The sequence below is a fragment of the Trachypithecus francoisi genome, unplaced genomic scaffold (genome assembly GCF_009764315.1).
Source record: "Trachypithecus francoisi isolate TF-2019V2 unplaced genomic scaffold, Tfra_2.0 Lachesis_group8, whole genome shotgun sequence".
In the NCBI taxonomy this organism is placed as follows: domain Eukaryota; kingdom Metazoa; phylum Chordata; class Mammalia; order Primates; family Cercopithecidae; genus Trachypithecus; species Trachypithecus francoisi.
In genome coordinates, this window is record NW_022681473.1 from 17,972,258 (window position 1) to 17,993,095 (window position 20,838).

Below are 20,838 nucleotides of genomic sequence, written 5' to 3' on the forward strand. Positions count from 1 at the left end.
CTGCCGCCGCAATGGTAAGACAGTTATTCACGGAATGACTGATCTGGCACTTGAGGTTCCAAGGTTATTCTTACTCCACTAACAGCATGTCAATAATACCCCAACAGGGCCCCAAATCCTCAACTCCAACCTGACCCACTTTGAACACAATCCACATTGCCTGAGTTCCAGCCCCTACACTTCAAACAATTCTTACTTCCCAGGTGCTTTTCTCCTTCCTGCTCGGCCTTACAGGTTCAGGCCCTAGAACCCCCGTCTCTCCGCCCCTCCCCATATCACCCGGACTCGATCCCACTCAGACCCCGCCCCCGCCCCCGCCCCCGCCTCCTCCCAGACCCCGGCCTAATTCGTCTGCAAGTCTTTTCCTCCCCAAAGTTGAAGGGGGGTTCCTACCCAGATACTCGTAGTCCGGTAGGGCTAGGCGCTCCGGACTCAGCATCCTTTGACCCGGGTGGCTTCAAAGCTCCAGCTCTCAGACTTCCGGAACCCAGGTTGCCGTCTCTCTCCGTTGCCATGGCACCCACGCGGCGGAAAGGGGACGGGAGCTGGAGGAGGTGTCACACAAACAGTCTCCGTGTCTCAAAGTGGAACTGGCAACTCAAGTTCCGGGGGCAGTCGCTTCACGACGGTCCAGGTTTCTTTGGACTCCCATTCTTGAAGACTTGGTTTTAGAGGAATCTGAGATGAAGAATTCTTTTGAATCCGTTATGTTTCCCGGTGTCGAAGAATTGCTGTCAGCCGCCCATATACGCAGTTTCTGAATTTCATAAGTATCCCTGCTTTTATACACTGTTTATCCTAACTCAATAATAGCCCCCGCCCTTTGGCCCTCGTAAACACTTAGTATCCCATTACCTATTTTTATCTCTTTGGTATTTACTATCTTAAATTGCTACAAAGTGCTTAGGTATCTTTATACCCTGGCTGCTTCTAGAGGTCAGAGATGTGTCTTTTCTGCCTACGACAACTGGACACACAAAAGGTGCTCATTAACTCCTCTGAGATAATTGCCATTTCTTCTCAATTCTCACTCCGTTGCCCAGGCTGGATTGCAGTGGCATGATCTCGGTTCATTGCAACCAGCGCCTCCTGGGTTCAAATGATTCTCCTGCCTCAGCCTCCGGAGTAGCTGGGATTACAGGCGCCCGCCACTACGCCTGGCTAATTTTTTGTGTTTTTAGTAGAGACGGGGGTTTCACCATGTTGGCCAGGCTGGTCTCGAACTCTTGACCTCAGGTGATACGACCGCCTCAGGCTTCCCAAAGTGCTGGGATTACAGGCGTGAGGCACTGCGGCCCGGCCTCAATTCCTTTTTATCTTTGGTTCTTCTTTCTATTCCTAGCCCTTACTATTTGGTACCTTCCCAGGTGTCTTTCCTTTTTCCTACCAAGACATTGCTCTTCTTGAGGGGGAGGGGCTGCAGAAACGACATCACCAATTAGATTTTTTTCCCCATATGCCCAATTGCTCACTTCTCCTTTAAGAGAATATTCTTTGGTTTTCAAGTTCCCAAATACTTTTTTGTCCCTCCCTACTCCTGACAACAGGTCAGAGATCTGTAGCACTCGACACAGTTCAGTCATAGCAGAAAAAGCCACTCTGTCCTCACTTTTTTGGTGCCCTCCCCCTCCAACAAGGTGAGGTTTGTGAAAAAGAGACAAAGAAAACAAAATCAAGCTATCAAAGGAATGACTGGGAAACCAGTAGACCACCTACACTGGGAGGAAAAGGAAAGAGGAGGTTCTTCTCTTTGTGTTCCAAGTGGCCTATTCTTAGCCTCCTCCAGCAAGGAGCCTCAAACCTCCTAATTCTTGCTTTCCCTTAAAATTGTATATGTGTCTCAATTCTAGGCTCCTGTGAGTCACTCTAAGTTTGGATGTGGTGAGGATAAAAGGACAGAGCCAAAGTAGGAGCAGGGCTTAGTGTCTTGAGGCAAATTTACTAATTTGGTATTTGGTGTGAAGTCCAGCAAATCTGATTTTTTTTTTAATTGCCTTCTTATCTGCTTCCCCCATCTAGCTTGAGGTTATGGGAGGTTCATATGTTCCACAGCTGTGGCTTTTTACTATTTTATTAGTAAGGTAATACCATAGTAATTATTAAGAGTGATAATTTTACTTTATTCCCAAGCAACTTGTAGCTATTTGCAAATAATCTTATTTGTCCTCATGAAAACTTTCTGCTGAGGTGGGCAGATCACGAGGTCAGGAGTTCGAGACCAGCCTGGCCAATATGGAGAAACCCCATCTCTACTAAAAATACAAAAATTAGCCAGGCATGGTGGCACACGCCTGTAATCTCAGCTACTCAGGAGGCTGAGGCAGAAGAATCACTTGAACCCGGGAAGCAGAGGTTGCACTGAGCCGAGATCACACCACTGCACACCAGCCTGGGCAACAGAGCGAGACTCTGTCTCAAAACAAACAAACAACAAAAAAAACAACTTTCTAAGGCACTTTCCCCTTTTCTAACTAGGGAAACTGAGGCACAAGTCACAACAGTGACTTGTCTAGTGACTTGCCTAGCATCATGCAGCCACAGAGTGGTAGAGCTGGAACTGGATCTCAGCTATCCCAACATCCAAGCCAGTGGTCTGACCACTAAACCACACAGTCTCTTTTTTTAGGGTTTGTTGACCTGGCTTTTATTTATTTATTTTTCCTTTGCTCTGCCCTGCTAGCAACTGGAAGCTCCCAGATAAAAGAAGATAATGTTGAGTCCAGGCTGGACATTTGACATCGTCTTATTTGTGGAGCATCATCCTGGGACTTGGCAGGTGCTGGCTGCTGGGGTCTGTGTGGTGGAGCTGGGAACCAGCCCCAAGAATATAGCTTTGTTTGGGCATTAACCCATTTGTGGTTATAATAATGATAAGTTTCAGCACCAGTGGCGCCCGACTGTTAATGACTCAAAGAAGGCTAAATGAGAACAAGATGTCATCTCTGGAGCAATTTGTAGGTTTTTCCTGCAGTTCCATCCCTTCCATAAAAATCCGAAGGACCCCTGTATTCAAAGTCAGTCTTCCACTCTGAATGTCCTGAACAGTTTATTGAGGAGGAGGACTGAGAAAAGTAGGAGGTTGCTAGAGTAAGGCTTCACAAAAATTTGAAGTTTCACGGAAACAACAGGTGGCCTTACTGGTAGTGGAATTACTGTTTACATTTTTCTTCCTTATATTTTTCTATAGTCTTAAGTTTTTCTATCATATGCATGTATTATAACCTAAAAACAAACAAATAATAAATGAGTGGCATGAAAATCTTTAAAATTTTGTAAGCAGATGTGATGACCTTCCAGATAGTGTTTGTTTTTCCCAAAAAGAAGCCACTGCTAGATTTCTCTTCTGTCATAGATTACATGATAATAGATTTTGGAAACACATTGGTTATTGATGAAATTTTTCAATGGAACATACACTACACCAGTCTTAAGAAGAGTAGAAATATATAAGAGTTGTTAAAATCAAGTGTATTTTTTGTGACTTGAATGTGAAAGAAAGAAAAAAATGTCAGCTTTTGATTTAAATTGACTTTTCAGGTTCTTAACTAATAATAATATATTTCTTAAAAATTTACCAAAAAAAAAAAATCACCCAAGTAAATCTGTAAGTCACAAGATAACTCCACAATCCTGAAAAGAGGCAAGAGGCAAGTGATATGATATTGATGAAAAATAGAGAGAGCATCAGATGTTAAAGGCAGTACTACACCATGAGGAATGTAAACATCAAATTCAGAACAATAAGAAAAAAACAAGAGATAGAATATATTGAGACGGTTTTCATTTTTGTTTGTTTGTTTTTTGAGACAGAGTCTCACTCCATCATCCGGAAAGGAGTGCAATGGCACAATCTCTGCTCACTGCAACCTCTGTCTCCCAGGTTCAAGCCATTCTCCTGCCTCAGCCTCCCGAGTAGTTGGGACTACAGGTGTGTGCCACCACGCTCGCCTAATTTTTGTATTTTTAGTAGAGACAGGGTTTCGCCATGTTGGCCAGGCTGGTCTCGAACCCCTGACTTCAAGTGATCCACCCGCCTCAGTCTCCCAAAATGCTGGGATTACAGGTATGAGCCACCACACCCAGCCTTTTTTTTTTTTTTTTTTTTTGAATATATATAAGATCTCCCTTTGTCACCCAGGCTGGAGTGCAATGGCGCAATCACAACTCACTGTAGTCTGGAATTCTTGGGCTCAAGTAATCCACCTCAACCTCCTGAGTAGCTGGGATCACTGGTGCATGCCACCACACCCAGATAATATTTTTATTTTTGTAGAGACAGGGTCTTGCTAGGTTGCCCAGGCTGGTTTTGAATTCCTGAGCTCAAGCGATCCTCCTGCCTCAGTCTCCCAAAGTGCTGGGATTACAGGCATTAATAAGCCACTGCACCCAGCTGAGATATCAATTTATCAGATTATAATTTCTGATTTTACAATGAGAAAATAATAGACATCTCTGGCTCTGCAGAAGACCTATGGGAGAAAATCCTCCCTATAATTGAAGACTATAGAAAAGCAAATGATGAATACACTAAACAGTTTTAAACTTCAAGGAAGCAATAAGAAAAGAATAAATGCAGGCTGAATTATTGCTATAAAACAGGTTCAAGAAACTAGGACAAGCTTTTATCACTCATCAAGCAGAAAAGATGCTAAAGGCAAAGTAGCTACTAAGAAATGCAGGTCATGAAATTCACGCTGAGCTACTAGGCTCTGCATGAAAGACTTATCTTCCACAAGAGCACAGAAGAAACTAAGTGTGATGCCACTGCCTGGGATTCATATGTTTCAATTAAAAATGCTATTTATAGAAGGTCATTTTGTACTGCCACAAGCCAATAGACCAGAGCTTTGGAGTAATTTGTAAAGAAAAGAAATGTTCACAAACTCTTGGACAGTTAAGAATAACTAATGCATTATAAGAAAGTAGTTAAGGGGATATGGCTTAAATTGAACTGAAGTTCAAAGGTAATTATGGGCTTTACCTTCTTGTTATTCTATGTTTTCAAATGCTGCAAAAACAGTTGCAAATTACACATTCACATAGTTTGAAAGGAAGGATGATTTACTGATTCTTCTTGATAGCCCACAAAAATTAGTTATGCCTTCTTTTGTCCTAGAGTATGCACTTTTTTTTTGAGACGAAGTTTCGCTCTTGTTGCCCAGGCTGGAGTGCAATGGCGTGATCTCGGCTCACCACAACCTCCGCCTCCCGGGTTCAAGTGATTTTCCTGCCTCAGCCTCCTGAGTAGCTGGGATTACAGGCATGCACACTGCGCCTGGCTGGTTTTGTATTTTTAGTAGAGACAGGGTTTCTCCATTTTGGTCAGGCTGCTCTCGAACTCCCGACCTCAGGTGATCCACCCGCTTCAGCCTCCCAAAGTGCTGGGATTACAGGCATGAGCCACCGCGCCCAGCTAGTATGCACTTTTATAACCATTTATGTCTTTTTAAAAAATTCTTCCGGCTGGGCGCGGTGGCTCAAGCCTGTAATCCCAGCACTTTGGGAAGCTGAGACGGGCGGATCATGAGGTCAGGAGTTCGAGACCATCCTGGCTAACACGGTGAAACCCCGTCTCTACTAAAAAATACAAAAAGCTAGCCGGGCGAGGTGGCTGGCGCCTGTAGTCCCAGCTACTTGGGAGGCTGAGGCAGGAGAATGGCGTAAACCCGGGAGGCGGAGCTTGCAGTGAGCTGAGATCTGGCCACTGCACTCCAGCCCGGGCGACAGAGCAAGACTCCGTCTCAAAAAAAAAAAAAAAAAAAAAAATTCTTCCTACTAGATTGTGAGTTCCATGAGGGCAGAGACAGTCTTCACTCATCTTTAAATTTCTGGGACCACATGCAGTGCCTGCAGAAAGCAGTTATACAATAAATGTCTGTTAAATGAGTTTGTTTCCTTCTAGATTAGAAGTTTAGAAAACAGTAGTCCCAGCTACTCGGGAGGCTGAGGCAGGAGAATGGCGTAAACCCGGGAGCCGGAGCTTGCAGTGAGCTGAGATCCGGCCACTGCACTCCAGCCCGGGAGATAGAGCGAGACTCCGTCTCAAAAAAAAAAAAAAAAAAAAAAAAAAAAAGAAGTTTAGAAAACAAAGACCAACCAATCAATAGGATTTGTGGGTGCCTCATGGCAATCAATTCATTAAAAAAAAAAAAAAAAAGAAAAAGGTGGCCAAGTATGGTGGCTCATATCTTTAATCCCAGCTGCTCAGAAGGCTGAGGTGAGAGGATTAACTGAGCCTGGGGTGACCATGCCACTGCACTCCAACCTGGAGCAACCTGGAGACCCTGTCTCCAAAAAAAAAAAAAAAAAACCCAAAACCAAAAAAAACAAAATGGCCAGAAAAACAAAAGGCATCATTGAGAAAGACATTAAAAGTCAATCAGAAAGCACTGGCAAATCCTTCCTACACCTAAATAACCATGTATAAAATGCCCAGACTGGCCAGGCACAATGGGTCACGCCTGTAATCCCAGCACTTTGGGAGGCTGAGGTGGGTGGATCACCTGAGGTCAGGAGTTCAAGACCAGCCTGGCCAACATGGTGAAACCCCATCTCTACTAAAAATATAAAAATTAGCTGGACACGGTGGCATGCACCTGTAATCCCAGCTACTTGGGAGACTGAGGCACAAGAATCGCTTGAACCAGGAGGCAGAGGTTACAGTGAGCTGAGATCATGCCACTGCACTCCAGCCTGGGTGACACAGCAAGACTCCATCTCAAAAAAAAAAAAAAAAGTGCCCAGACTAGTCATGGTGGCTCATGCCTATAGTCCCAGGACTTTGAGAAGCCAAGGCAAGAGGATTGCTTTAGCCCAGGAGTTTGAGACCAGCCTGGACAACATAGTGAGACCCATCTCTACAACAAATATTTTTAAAAATAAATAATTAAAATAACTTAAAAACTAGCCAGGCATCATGGCACACGCCTAAAGTCCCAGCTACTTGGGAGGCTGAGATGGGAGGATAACTTGAGCCCAAGAATTCAAGGCTGCAGTGTGCCATGATCATGCCACTGCATTTCAGCTTGGTAAGAGTGAGACCCTGTTTCAAACAAACAAATTCCCAGGAAGAAAGTAACTAATAACAAAGCATTTAGAGAGAATGCTTCGTGTACATAAGAGAATTAGTTCAGAAGGATGAGAAGGAATGTGCTAGATATCAAATTTAGGATATGAACTGGGAGTTCCCAAATTTCAGAATCTTAGGACAAGAAGCTGGAGTCTCTGTGTCTATTTTTTCTTTTTCCCCCAAATCATCCTCTATATTGTCACAAGAGTGTGTTATTCTAAAGTTCAAATTTGACCATGTTACTTCTTAAAAAGTGTTGCTAGGCAAGGCACAATGGCTCACACCTGTAATCCCAGCACTTTGGGAGGCTGAGGTGGGGGGATCACTTGAGGACAGGAGTTTGAGATGAGTCTGATCAACATAGCGAGACACCATATCTACATAAAAAAAAAAAAAAAAAGGTGTTGCTGCTGACTCACCATTACTAGGAAGAAGCAAAACTTCACATGCAGACATATAAATCCCTTCACAGCTTGGTCCCAACCTCCTCTTCCAGCCATCTCACCACTCAGTCTTCTCTACAAACTGACACATACAGCCACGCTTTCCTACTTGATATCCCCCAACATATTGGGCTCTTTCACACCCTTTGCTTTGGTGTAAGCTTTCTGTCTAGAATGTACCTCTACCATATTTCCTGCCTAGTAAACTACACATCCTTTAAAACCTAGGTTACGGCCAGGCACAGTGGCTCTCGCCTGTAATCCCAGCACTTTGGGAGGCCAAGGCAGATGGATGACTTGAGCTTAGGAGTTCAAGACCAGCCTGGGCAAAATGGCAAAACCCCATCTCTGCCACTCGGGAGGCTGAGGCTGGAGGATTGTTTGAGCTGGGGAGGTGGAGGTTGCAGTGAGCTGCAGTTGTACCACTGCACTCCAGCCTGGGTGACAGAGTCACGCCTGTCTCAAAACAAAAACAAAAACAAAAGCGACCTAGGCTTAATGTCACCACATCCATGATACCTTATCCAATTTCCCAAGGAGCCAGTTAGCACCTGATATGTACCTGTATTTTAGCATTTATCATATTCTTTACTTATTTGTTTGCCTGGGTATTGCTCCTCTTGGACTGAGAATTGTGTGCAGCCAGGGAACATGTTTTATTTGCTGTTATAATATTTCCACTACCCAGAAAGACAGAAGTATTTGTCAAAAGTCTGTATTAGTTCGTTTTCATGCTGCTGATAAAGACAAACCTGAAACTGGGAACAAAAAGAGGTTTAATTGGATTTACAGTTCCACATGGCTGGGGAGGCCTCAGAATCATGGCAGGAGGCAAAAGGCACTTCTTACATGGTGGTGGCAAGAGAAAAATGAGGAGGAAGCAAAAGCAGAAACCCCTGATAAACCCATCAGATCTCGTGAGACTTATTCACTATCAAGAGAATAGCACGGGAAAGACCGATCCCCATGATTCAATTACCTCCCCCTGGGTCCCTCCCACAACACGTGGGAATTCTGGGAGATAAAATTCAAGTTGAGATTTGGGTGGGGATACAGCCAAACCATATCATTCTGCTCCTGGCCCCTCCAAATCTCATGTCCTCACATTTCAAAACCAATCATGCCTTCCCAACAGTCCCCCAAAGTCTTAACTCATTTCAGCATTAACCCAAAAGTCCACAGTCTAAAGTCTTATCTGAGATAAGGCAAGTCCTTTCTGCCTATGAACTTATAAAATCAAAAGCAAGCTAGTTACTTCCTGGATGTAATGGGGGTACAGGTATTGGGTAAATACAGCCATTCCAAATGGGAGAAATTGGCCAAAACAAGTTACAGGGTCTATGCAAGTCCAAAATCCAGTGGGGCAGTCAAATTTTAAAGCTCCAAAATGATCTCCTTTGACTGCAGGTCTCACATCCAGGTCACGCTGATGCAAAAGGTGGATTCCCATGGTCTTAGGCAGCTCTGCCCCTGTGGCTTTGCAGGGTACAGCCTCCCTCCTGGCTGCTTTCATTGGTTAGTGTTGAGTGTCTGCAGCTTTTTCAAGCACACAGTGCAAGTTGCCAGCAGATCTACTATTCTGGCATCTGGAGAATGGTGGCACTCTTCTCATAGCTCCACTAGGCAGTGCCCCAGTAGGGACTCTGTGTGGGGGCTCCCACCCCACTTTTCCTTCTGCACTGCCCTAGCAGAGGTTTTCCATGAAGGCCCCACTTCTGCAGCAAACTTGCCTGGGCATCCAGGCATCTCCATACATCTCCTGAAATCTAGGCAGAGGTTCCCAAACCTTAATTCTTGACTTCTGTGCACCCACAGGCTCAACACCACGTGGAAGCTGCCAAGGCTTGTGGCTTCCACCCTCTGAAACTACAGCCCAGGCTCTACATTGGCCCCTTACAGCTATGGCTGGAGTAGCTGGGACACAGGGCACCAAGTCCCTAGAGAGCACATAGCACAGGGACTCTAGGCCCAGCCCACAAAACCACTTTTTCCTCCTGGGCCTCTGGGCCTGTGATGGGAGGGGCTGCTTTAAAGGTCTCTGACATGGCCTGGAGACATTTGCCCCATAGTCTTGGGGATTAACATTAGGCTCTTTGCTACTTATGCAAATTTCTGCAGCCAGCTTGAATTTCTCAAAAAATGGGTTTGTCTTTTCTACTGCATTGTCAGGCTGCAAATTTTCTGAACTTTTATGCTCTGTTTCCCTTTTAAAATGAAATGCTTTTAACACACCCAAGTCTTTGCTGCTTAGAAATTTCTTCCACCAGATATCCTAAATCATATCTCTCAAGTTCAAATTTCCACAAATCTCTAGGGTAGGGGCAAAATGCCTCCAGTCTCTTTGCTAAAATATAACAAGAGTCACCTTTGCTCCAGTTCCCAACAAGTTCCTCATCTCCATCTGAGACCACCTCAGCCTGGACCTTATTGTTCACATCACTATCAGCATTTTTGTCAAAGCCATTCAACAGGTCTCCAGGAGGTTCCAAACTTTCCCACATTTTCCTGTCTTCTTCTGAGCCCTCCAAACTGTTCCAACCTCTGCCTATAACCCAGTCCCAAAGTCACTTCCACATTTTCAGGTATCTTTTCAGCAACGCCCCACTCTACTGGTACCAATTTACTATATTAGTTCGTTTCACACTGCTAATAAAGACACACCTGAAACTGGGAACAAAAAGAGGTTTAATTGGACTTACAGTTCCACATGGCTGGGGAGGCCTCAGAATTGCAGCAGGAGGCAAAAGGCACTTCTTACATGGTGGCGGCAAAGAGAAAAATGAGGAGGAAGCAAAATCGGAAACCCCTGATAAACCCATTAGATCTTGTGAGACTTATTCACTATCACAAGAATAGCATGGGAAAGACTGGCCCCCATGATTCAATTACCTCCCCCTGGGTCCCTCCCACAACACGTGGGAATTCTGAGAGATACAATTCAAGTTGAGATTTGGGTGGGGACACAAGAACTTATCAAAAAGAATGAATATCCACACAGCTTCAAAATGGGTTTAGATAAGCCCATTGATGATAGTTCCATATAGCCTTGAAGGGCAACTAGAATCTAGTGTGTTATGATACTGTTGTTTTGAGGGGGACATCAAAGGACAACCCTGACAAACCCACTTAGAGGCATCATCAGAGGCATAAACCTAGACCAGACAGAATTTAGGCTCTGTCCTGACATTGTAGTTCTTTTGCTCTTTGGGGAAGATTTTCTTAAGAATATTTAAGTTAATCGGCTAGGCGTGGTGGCTCACGCCTATAATCCCAGCACTTTGGGAGGCCGAGGCGGGCGGATCACGAGGTCAGGAGATCAAGACCATCCTGGCTAACACAGTGAAAGCCCGTCTGTACTAAAAAAAAATACAAAAAACTAGCCGGGTGTGGTGGCGGCCGCCTATAGTCCCAGCTACTTGGGAGGCTGAGGTAGAAGAATGGCGTAAACCCAGGAGGTAGAGCTTGCAGTGAGCAGAGATGGCGCCACTGCACTCAAGCCTGGGCGATGGAGCGAGACTCCGTCTCAAAAAAAAAAAAAAAAAAAGAATATTTAAGTTAATTTATTAAGCTTTTCTTAGGAGACTAATATTTTAGGTTTCAGTTTTTTAAAAAAAAGTGCATTAGGCCGGGCGCGGTGGCTCAAGCCTGTAATCCCAGCACTTTGGGAGGCCGAGACGGGCGGATCACGAGGTCAGGAGATCAAGACCATCCTGGCTAACACGGTGAAACCCCGTCTCTACTAAAAAATACAAAAAACTAGCCGGGCGAGGTGGTGGGCGCCTGTAGTCCCAGCTACTCGGGAGGCTGAGGCAGGAGAATGCATAAACCCGGGAGGTGGAGCTTGCAGTGAGCTGAGATCCGGCCACTGCACTCCAGCCCGGGCGACAGAGCAAGACTCTGTCTCAAAAAAAAAAAAAAAAAAAAGTGCATTAATGCACATCTATAGAACCAGTTACTCAGGAGCCTGAGGCAGGAGGATCACTTGAGGCCAGGGGTTTGAGGTTATAGTGTGCTGTGCTTGCACCCGTGAATAGCCCCTGCTCTCCAGCCTGGGCAACACAGTGAGAGCCTATCTCTAAAAAAATAAAAATAATTTTAAAAAAAGAAAACCAGATGTAAACCTACTACCTAGCCCATCTCTCTCCTGGGAAAAGTATTATTTGTCTAGAGTCAAAGGTATAAAAAGAATAGAAAGATGAATTTTAAAAATAAAAATAGCCGGGCGCAGTGGCTCACGCCTGTAATCCCAGCTCTCAGGGAGGCAGAGGCGGGAGGATAGCTTGAGCTCAGGAGTTCGAGACCTGCCTGGGTAATATAGCGAGACCCCATTCTCCACAAAAAGGAAAAAAAAAAAAAAAGACCAAAAAAAAATAAAAGTACAATCCCTCCCTTGTAGTTTGTAGAAACTGTTACTGCTCATTGAATAAACAGATATAAAAAATATAAAGGGCATTTAATTCAGAAACAATTTTCAGTAATAGTTGGTTATTGAGAGGTCCCCTTTCTTGGGCAGATTGCTTGAGGTCAGGAGTTCGAGAGCAGCCTGGCCAACAGAGTGAAACCCCGTTTCTACTAAAAACACAAAAATTAGCTGGGTGTGGTGGCGCACGCCTGTAGTCCTAGCTACTCAGGAGGCTGAGGCAGGAGAATCGCTTGAACCTGGGAAGCAGAGGTTGCAGTGAGCCGAGACTGTGCTACTGCACTCCAGTCTGGGCGACAGAGCAAGACTCCGTCTCAAAAAGAAAAAAAAAAAGACCAAAAAAAATAAAAGTACAATCCCTCCCTTGTAGTTTGTAGAAACTGTTACTGCTCATTGAATAAACAGATATAAAAAATATAAAGGGCATTTAATTCAGAAACAATTTTCAGTAATAGTTGGTTATTGAGAGGTCCCCTTTCTTGGGCAGATTGCTTGAGGTCAGGAGTTCGAGAGCAGCCTGGCCAACAGAGTGAAACCCCGTTTCTACTAAAAACACAAAAATTAGCTGGGTGTGGTGGCGCACGCCTGTAGTCCTAGCTACTCAGGAGGCTGAGGCAGGAGAATCGCTTGAACCTGGGAAGCAGAGGTTGCAGTGAGCCGAGACTGTGCTACTGCACTCCAGTCTGGGCGACAGAGCAAGACTCCGTCTCAAAAAGAAAAAAAAAAGGAAAAGAGGTCTCCTTTCTACTTTCCCTAATCACCCTATGTTCTTCCAGCCACACAAGAGTTTTGATCATTCTCCAAACATGGCAGCCACTTGCAAGACATTATGCCTTTGCTGATGCCATTTCCTCCATCTGGAATATGTGCCCCCTCCTCATTTTTTCCCTTATTTACATGGTGCAATTTCCCCCACCTTTAATGCCCAGCTATTCCAAACTTAAAGGTCCTCTCTTCTCTGTTCCCACAATCCTTTATACATTACTTCTATCATGCTGTCATTGCTTTTGAAGTCTTCCTCTCCTCTAGATTCTGAGCTTCTTAAAGTTATGAAGCCTATCTTTTTTTTTTTGAGACAGGATCTCCGTCTGTTGCCCAGGCTGAAGTGCAGTGGCATGATCACAGCTCACTGCAGCCTCAATACTCCCAGCTCAAGCCATCCTCCCATCTCAGCCTCGCGAGTATCTGGGACAACAGACACGCACCACCACGCCTGGCTAATTTTTTTTTTTTTTTTTTTTTTTCAGAGATGAGGTCTCCTTCTCTTGCCTAAGCTGGTCTCAAACTCCTGGCCTCAAGTCATCCTCCCCGTTTGGCCTCCCAAAATGCTGGGATTACAGGCGTGAGCCACCACACCTGGCCCTGTGGACCTTATCTTACTCATCTTTGTATTTCCTTGGCCCTAGCTGACTGTCTACTTTTCATTCATTTACCAAAAATTTATTGATCAATATGTGTTAGGCACTATTCGCAGGTGCTGGAGAATTAAAAAAAAAAAAAATCCCTGCTCCATTGGAGTTCATCTAATAGTGATCACATAGACAGATATAAATACACAACAACAAACAAGATTATTTCAAAGAATGATAAACTCTGTGGAGAAAATAAAATAGGATACGGCAGTAAGTGAGAATGAGGCAACTTTAGGGTGATAAGATGAGACATCTCTGAAGTTGAGGCTTCTCTGAGGACGTGATATTGAGCTGAGACCAGTCACAGGAAGGGTCTGGGGAACAGCATTCGACTTCTTCTTTTTTATAGATAGTCTCCCTCCCTCTGTCGCCCAGGTTGGAGGCAGTGGCACAATCTGGGCTCACTGTAACCTCCACCTCCCAGGCTCAAGTGATTCTCCTGCCTCGGCCTCCCGAGTAGCTGGGACTCCTGCCTCAGCCTCCCAAGTAGCTGGGATTACAGGTGCACATCACCACCCTTGGCTACTTTTTGTGTTTTTAGTAGAGGCAGGGTTTCACCATGTTGGCCAGGCTGGTCTCGAACTCCTGGCCTCCTGGCCTCAAGTGATCCACCTGCCTCAGCCTCCCAAAGTGCTGGGATTACAGGCATGAGCCACCACTGCACCTGGCCTAGGGGAACAGCATTAGAAGTACAGGAGACACCATGTGCACAAGTTGTAGGACAGAAACAATGGCAAGTTGCCGAACTGAAAGGGAGCCAGCGTGGCTAGAGCGGAATGAGTGAGGCAAAAGTGGTCAAAGAAGTAAGCAGGGCCAGGTGTGGTGGCTCACGCCTGTAATCCCAGCACTGGCCAACATAGTGAGGCCCTGTCTCTACTAAAAATACACAAATTACCTGGGCATGGTGGCGCACATCTGTAATCCCAGCTACTTGGGAGCCTGAGGCAGAAGAATCGCTTGAACTCAGGAGGCAGAGGTTGCAGTGAGCCAAGATTGTGCCATTGCACTCCAGCCTGGTCAACAGAGCAAGACTTTGTCTCAAAAAAAAAAAAAAAAGAAGTAAGCAGATGTGAGGTCATGAAGGACCTTGAAGGTGACACAAGAAGTAAGAATTTTATTCCAAGTGCAACAGGAAAGCATTGGAAAATTTTAAGCCATGATCTGAATTTTATTTTATTTTATTTTATTTATTTATTTATTTTTATTATTTTTTTTTTTTTGAGATGGAGTCTCGCTCTGCCGCCCGGGCTGGAGTGCAGTGGCCGGATCTCAGCTCACTTCAGCTTACTGCAAGCTCCACCTCCCGGGTTCACGCCATTCTCCTGCCTCAGCCTCCCGAGTAGCTGGGACTACAGGCGCCCGCCACCACGCCCGGCTAGTTTTTTGTATTTTTTAGTAGAGACGGAGTTTCACCGTGTTAGCCAGGATAGTCTCGATCTCCTGACCTCGTGATCCGCCCATCTTGGCCTCCCAAAGTGCTGGGATTACAGGGTTGAGCCACCGCGCCCGGCCTGAATTTTATTTTTATTTTAATTTTATTTTTTGGGACAGGGTTTCACTCTGTCACCCAGGCTAGAGTGCAGTGGCGAGATCATGGCTCACTGCAGCCTCAACTTTCTGGGCTCAGGTGATTCTCCCACCTCGGCTTCCTGAGTAGCTGAGACTACAGGAACATGTCACCACGCCTGGCTAATTTTTTGTTTTTTTTTTTTTTTGGTAGAGATGAGGTTTCACCATGTTGCCCAGGCTGGTCTTGAACTCCTGGGCTCAACCAATCCTCCCACCTTGGCCTCCCAAAGTACTAGGATTACAGGTATGAGCCACTGTGCCAGACCATGAGTTAATATTTTTTAAAAAGTCACTCTGGTTGCTGTGCAGAGAACACATTATAAAGGGGCAAGTGTGAAAACAGAGAGGCCATTTACATAGATGCTTCATTCATATTTGTTATCAGATGAGCATTTATTCATTGATCTGTTTACTCCAACATTCTGAATATATCTTTACTGTTAAAAGAAGCAAGATATACTGAGCTATTTGCTGCAGAGACTCTATTTATATGTGCCCGGTGTGTGAATATCAGGCTTCTAGGAGATGAAAATGAGCCAGAAAGCCCCACCTATCAGGGTGTGCCCCAAGTTAGGCCAGGGATCTGAATCAGCCACATGCCCCAGATCCTGACTAGAGAACCACTACTGAGCTGGAACATGAAAACTATTGGCACTAGAAATGGTGGTGTGGGCCGGACGTGGTGGCTCACGCCTGTAATCCCAGCACTCTGGGAGGCCGAGGCGGGCGGATCACCAGGTCAAGAGATCGAGACCATCCTGGCCAACATGGTGAAACCCCATCTCTACTAAAAATACAAAAATTAGCTGGGTGTGGTCGTGCGTGCACATCCCAGCTACTCGGGCAGCTGAGGCAGGAGACTTACTTGAACCCAGGAGGTGGAGGTTGCAGTGAGCCGAGATCGCGCCACTGCACTCCAGCTTGGCAATAGAGTGAAGCTCCGTCTCAAAAAAAAAAAAGAAAGAAAGAAAAAGAAAAAAAGAAAAGAAAAGAAATGGCAGTGTGGAGGGTTTGCAATTTTAAAAAGCACAGAAATGCAAATGAGACTATTCTCTCAGGCTTTCACGCTTTCACTGTTTCTGGTCTTCAGTAGTAGCCCCCTGAACCTAGATAAAAGCAAACCTGTTGCTGAAAGTTAGAAAAACTTTTCCTTACATCCTATGGAGTCTTTCCTGGCTCCAAGCCTACACGCACACTGTTCCTTCTGCCTGGAAGGCCTCATCCACTCCTAGCCTGATGGCTCTTACTCAGCTTAGGTGTCAGTGCCTCTGGCAGGCCTTCCTTGAACCCCCAAATCTAAGTCCAGTCTTTCCTTTCATAGAACCCTGTACTATTCCCTCAAAGCCTCTAACATTTGTAACTTCAAATTCATTTGTGGGAGCATTGTTTAAATGCCTCTGCAAACTTGCAGCCTCCTTCAACCATCAGACTGTAAGTTCCAGGGACCCAATATATTTATTAGTTCATCATTGCCTCAGAGTACCTGGCGCATAATACACCCTTTATAAGTAGTTACTGATTAAGCGAATCCTGACATTAAGCCTTTCTAAAGCAAATAGGTATAGGACTCTATTAGTCCCCTTAGCTGTGTTTTCTCTTCTAAAGTTTTAAGAACTGGCCGGGCACAGTGGTTCACACCTGTAATCCCAGCACTTTGGGAGGCCAAGGCGAGCGGATCACTGGAGATCAGCCTGGACAACATAGTGAAACCCTGTCTCTACTAAAAATACAAAAAAAAATTAGTCAGGTGTGGTGGCACACGCCTGTATTCCCAGCTACTTGGGAGGCTGAAGCACAAGAATTCCTTGAACCCAGGAGGTAGAGGTTGCAGTGAGCTGAGATCAGGCCAACCTGGGGCCCAGAGGGAGACTCTGTCTCAAACAACAACAACAACAAAACAACAACACCAAAAACAACAAAAACAAAACTTATCTCCATTGACACTGCCTTCAACAAGAAAGTGATTCTGGAAATAGGATAGAGTAATTCTTTGCAGTCTCATGTTTTTAATCTTTTAAAGCAGTTTCTCAACCTTGGCACTATTAACATTTTGGGATGGATAATTCTTTGTTGTGGGGGATGCCCTGCTCACTGTAGAATGTTAAGCACCATCTTTGGCCTCTATTCATTAGATGCCAGTAACATCAACTCCCCAAAATTGCTGGGTGCGGTGGGGCACACCTGTAGTTCTAGCTACTTGGGAGGCTGAGGCAGGAGGATCACTTGAGGCCAGGAGTTCAAAGCAGCAGTGTGCTGTAGTTGTGCCTCTGAACAGCCACTGCACTCCAGCCTTGGTAACATAGTGAGACCCTGTCTCTAAAAGAAAAAGCATGGTGGCTCACACCTGTAATCCCAGCACTTTGGAAGGCCGAGGTGGGCAGATCATCCGACGTCAGGAGTTCGAGACCAGCCCAGTCAACATGGTGAAACCCCGTCTCTACTAAAAATACAAAAATTAGTCAGGCATGGTGGTGCATGCCTGTAATGCCAACTACTCAGGAGACTGAGGCAGGAGAATTGCTTGAACCCAGGAGGCAGAGGTTGCAGTGAGCCAACATCACACCACTGCATTCCAGCCTGGGTGACAGAGTAAGACTACGTCTCAATAAAATAAAATAAAACAAAACAAAATAAAATAAAATGGAAGAAGAAAAGAAAGAGAGAAAGGGACAAATGGAAGGAGGAGGAAAGGAAGAGAGGAAGGGAGGAAGGGAGGAAGGAAGGGAGGAAGGAAAGAAGGGAGGGAGGGAGGGAGGAAGGAAGGAAGGAAGGAAGGAAGGAAGGAAGGAAGTCTTTAGATATTGCCCCATGCCTGCCAATTCACCTGTGGTTGAGAACCACCTGTGGTTGAGAAGTGTTGAAGTGTTAAACTTCAGGCTTTATTCTCTTGCAGAAGAATTACATATAGAAATTCAGGTTGTTGAATGATTCCCAGGTTATAAGAGAATTCTACCAACCCAGTTGGATCAAAATAGTGCCCACCCCTATCTTGTTTCCTTAGCACTGCCTGTGTTTCCTTTGAAAAGACCACTAGTGATGGTCTAATTCATGGCAATATTCTGATCTTGGAAATTCAGTCCCCTGGACTGTCCTAGAAAGATGAAGGAAAGGGGTGGTGTTTCTGAGGAAACCAAGGCCTCTGAGACCCCTCTGGAATTGGCAGTCCCCTACAAATTTTCTAGGGGCATGTCCCAGAGGACAATGAAAGGGAGACAAACAGCCCATTCTGGCATGCTTTTCAGGATCTCTCACTCCAAACAAGAAAGTCTGAGAGGCCTCGTAAAAATAAATATGGCTTAGTACTCCTGGCACAAGAACAGTTTCTGACAGCCAAGACTTAACTCACCCTAGGGGGTGACCCAGACAGGGACTATGCACGAAGCTAGTTTCTTACCCATTGATATTCCCACTGACTCACAGCAGCCAGAGATGACTCTGCGCACCAGAACTGTGCTGAACCTTAGAGAAGGACTTGGGATGCACATAGGAAACAGTCTCTCGAGCTGAGTCAGACAGGGACAGCTAGCGTCTCATTTCTTCTCCAGTTCCAGAAAAACAACACAAATCATGCCTCTGGAAAGGAACCTGTCCTTTGCATACAGAGTGGAAACTGTTTATAACTTCTTAATCCCCTGACACTGAAAGTATGGGGACCGCCTGTCCTGGATTTTTTTGGGACAACTGTACTCATTCTACCAAATGTCCCTGGTTTTCAGATGGAAAAAAATATGGTCTCCAGAATCCCAAGGTCTTTCCCAACAGATTTAAAAAAAAGTCTTCGGCCAGGCACAGTGGCTCACGTCTATAATCCCAGCACTTTGGGAGGCCGAAGCGGGCGAATCACCTGAGGTCAGGAGTTCGAGACCAGCCTGACCAACATGGAGAAACCCCGTCTCTATGAAAAATACAAAATTAGCCAGACGTGGTGGCACATACCTGTAATCCTAGCTACTCGGGAGGCTGAGGCAGGAGAATCCCTTGAACCCGGGAGGCGGAGGTTGCAGTGAGACAAGATGGCGCCATTACACTCCAGCCTGGGCAACAAGAGCAAAACTCCATCTCAAAAAAGAAAAAAAAAAAAAAAAACAAGTCTTCATAAGCAACATATATGAAACCCTGAGAATAACCAAACCTGTATTAAGAAATGAGAGGTGGGGGCCGGGCGCGGTGGCTCAAGCCTGTAATCCCAGCACTTTGGGAGGCCGAGACGGGCGGATCACGAGGTCAGAAGATCGAGACCATCCTGGCTAACCTGGTGAAACCCCATCTCTACTAAAAAAATACAAAAAAAAAAAAAAAACTAGCCGGGCGAGGTGGCGGGCGCCTGCAGTCTCAGCTACTCGGGAGGCTGAGGCAGGAGAATGGCGTAAACCCGGGAGGCGGAGCTTGCAGTGAGCTGAGATCCGGCCACTGCACTCCAGCCTGGGCGACAGAGCGAGACTCCGTCTCAAAAAAAAAAAAAAAAAAAGAAATGAGGAGAGGTGGGAAGGAGGGTGCTGAGGAATCAGCCTCTACTGTTTACGTTTTTTTTTTCTCCTCGGATTTTAGGCTATGATAGCTGATGGAGGCCAGAAAGGTTGACTGTCTTTCCTAGCCCCAAGATCATGTAAACCTGACCTGACTCTACTGCCGCCTTCAGTTAGCAAGAAGAACTACACACCCAGAAAATGCCTCAGTAATAGTTACCATGGTGATGCCAGTTCAACCACATTGCATCTGGGTAAAAATTTCAGGCAAAACGATATAGAAAACTACTGCCTAACAAGGAGTTAACACCTTACATCTTTTTGTTGTTGTTGTTGCTGTTGCTGTTGCAAAGTACGGTTCATCTTAGCTTTGGTAAAAGATGGTAATTTGAAGTGAAGTATTGAAAAAAACAAGCAAGGATGAAATGTCAATGTATCTATTTGGAGAAATCCAATAACCACTTTGCACTATGCCAAATTACTTTCCCCTCAGCTAACAGGGGGCATTTGGGTCTTCCTGACTGTATTTACTGGTGAAGAAAGTGAGTTAATGATATCCATAGACGATCCAAAGCCAGGAAATGCTGGCATGTCAGCTGGGAGGGAAAAAAACGATATACTGGGCCATCAGAAAGTTGGGCATTTGGGCAAAAGGAACAAAACAAGATTCAACCTGGAAAAAATGGAAGGTGGTGAAATTAACCCGTATTATTAATATGCATTAGGGAGAGTAGACCACAAAAGGAAGGAAGACTAGAGACAAGTTTATGATTTTTATGTAGTAAATCAAAAGTTAAATCTGAGGTAAGGACCTACAGACTGGGGCTAGAAGGAGGTTGAGGGCTTTGTGGGAGTGCAGTTGCCCATGAGGACTTCTTTCCTGACCCCCTCCCTTCCCTGTCAGGATCACAAAGTCAAAGAAGGTGAAGAGGCTAACAACGGTGATTTATAAAGACAGCAAGGAGGAACTAAGTCTGTCTGGGCCGAATCTGGGCGTCTGAGCTGGAGCAACAGGACCCAGACAACCAGCTCAGGAAATGAGTGAATGAAAAGAGGGGGTCGGTGAATTATTTAGCCCAAGAACAACGCTGCCTAGACCGGGGGAGGCGAGGGAGAAGAAAATCTCAGAAAAGGAATTTTGACAGGGAGAACGCTAGTTAAGATATAGCACTCCAGGCCCCCTGATGTCCCTTGTTTGATGTCAATAAAGACCCAAGAGGATTATGCATCCGCAAGCCTTACGTATTCGGAGACATCAATCAAGTCTGGACTTGGGGCCGGTAGGGGGGGCCGGGGTCATGTCCAGGCGACTTGGGTCAGCTCAGGTGCTCCTCTGAAGCATAGAGCTGGGGTGAGCGTGGGCGAGACTTGCCGCTAGGATAATTTTTTTTTTTTTTAAGTTAGGGACATTCAAGCAGTAGTAATAGGGACAGGGAGGGGGCTCTCTCTCGGGCCAGGA

General features: G+C 45.4%; 1 protein-coding gene and 1 long non-coding RNA gene across 5 annotated transcripts in view; one reads left to right on the forward strand and one right to left on the reverse strand.

Annotated features, from left to right (window-relative positions):
- Window positions 1-581, reverse strand: part of CUNH11orf49 (chromosome unknown C11orf49 homolog) — a 226,603-nt gene extending 226,022 nt beyond the window's left edge. For all 4 annotated transcript variants that reach the window (XM_033206304.1, XM_033206308.1, XM_033206306.1 and 1 more), the window contains exon 1: window positions 394-581. In XM_033206304.1, coding sequence (XP_033062195.1) covers window positions 394-439 — 46 coding nt within the window. In that variant the 5' untranslated portion in view covers window positions 440-581. The remainder of the gene's footprint in view (window positions 1-393) is intronic.
- Window positions 559-20,551, forward strand: LOC117080901. Its single transcript, XR_004436002.1, has 4 exons — window positions 559-770; window positions 2,681-2,776; window positions 19,462-19,633; window positions 20,284-20,551. It is a non-coding gene; the product is annotated as an uncharacterized LOC117080901 (long non-coding RNA).
- Window positions 20,552-20,838: the final 287 nt, after the last annotated feature.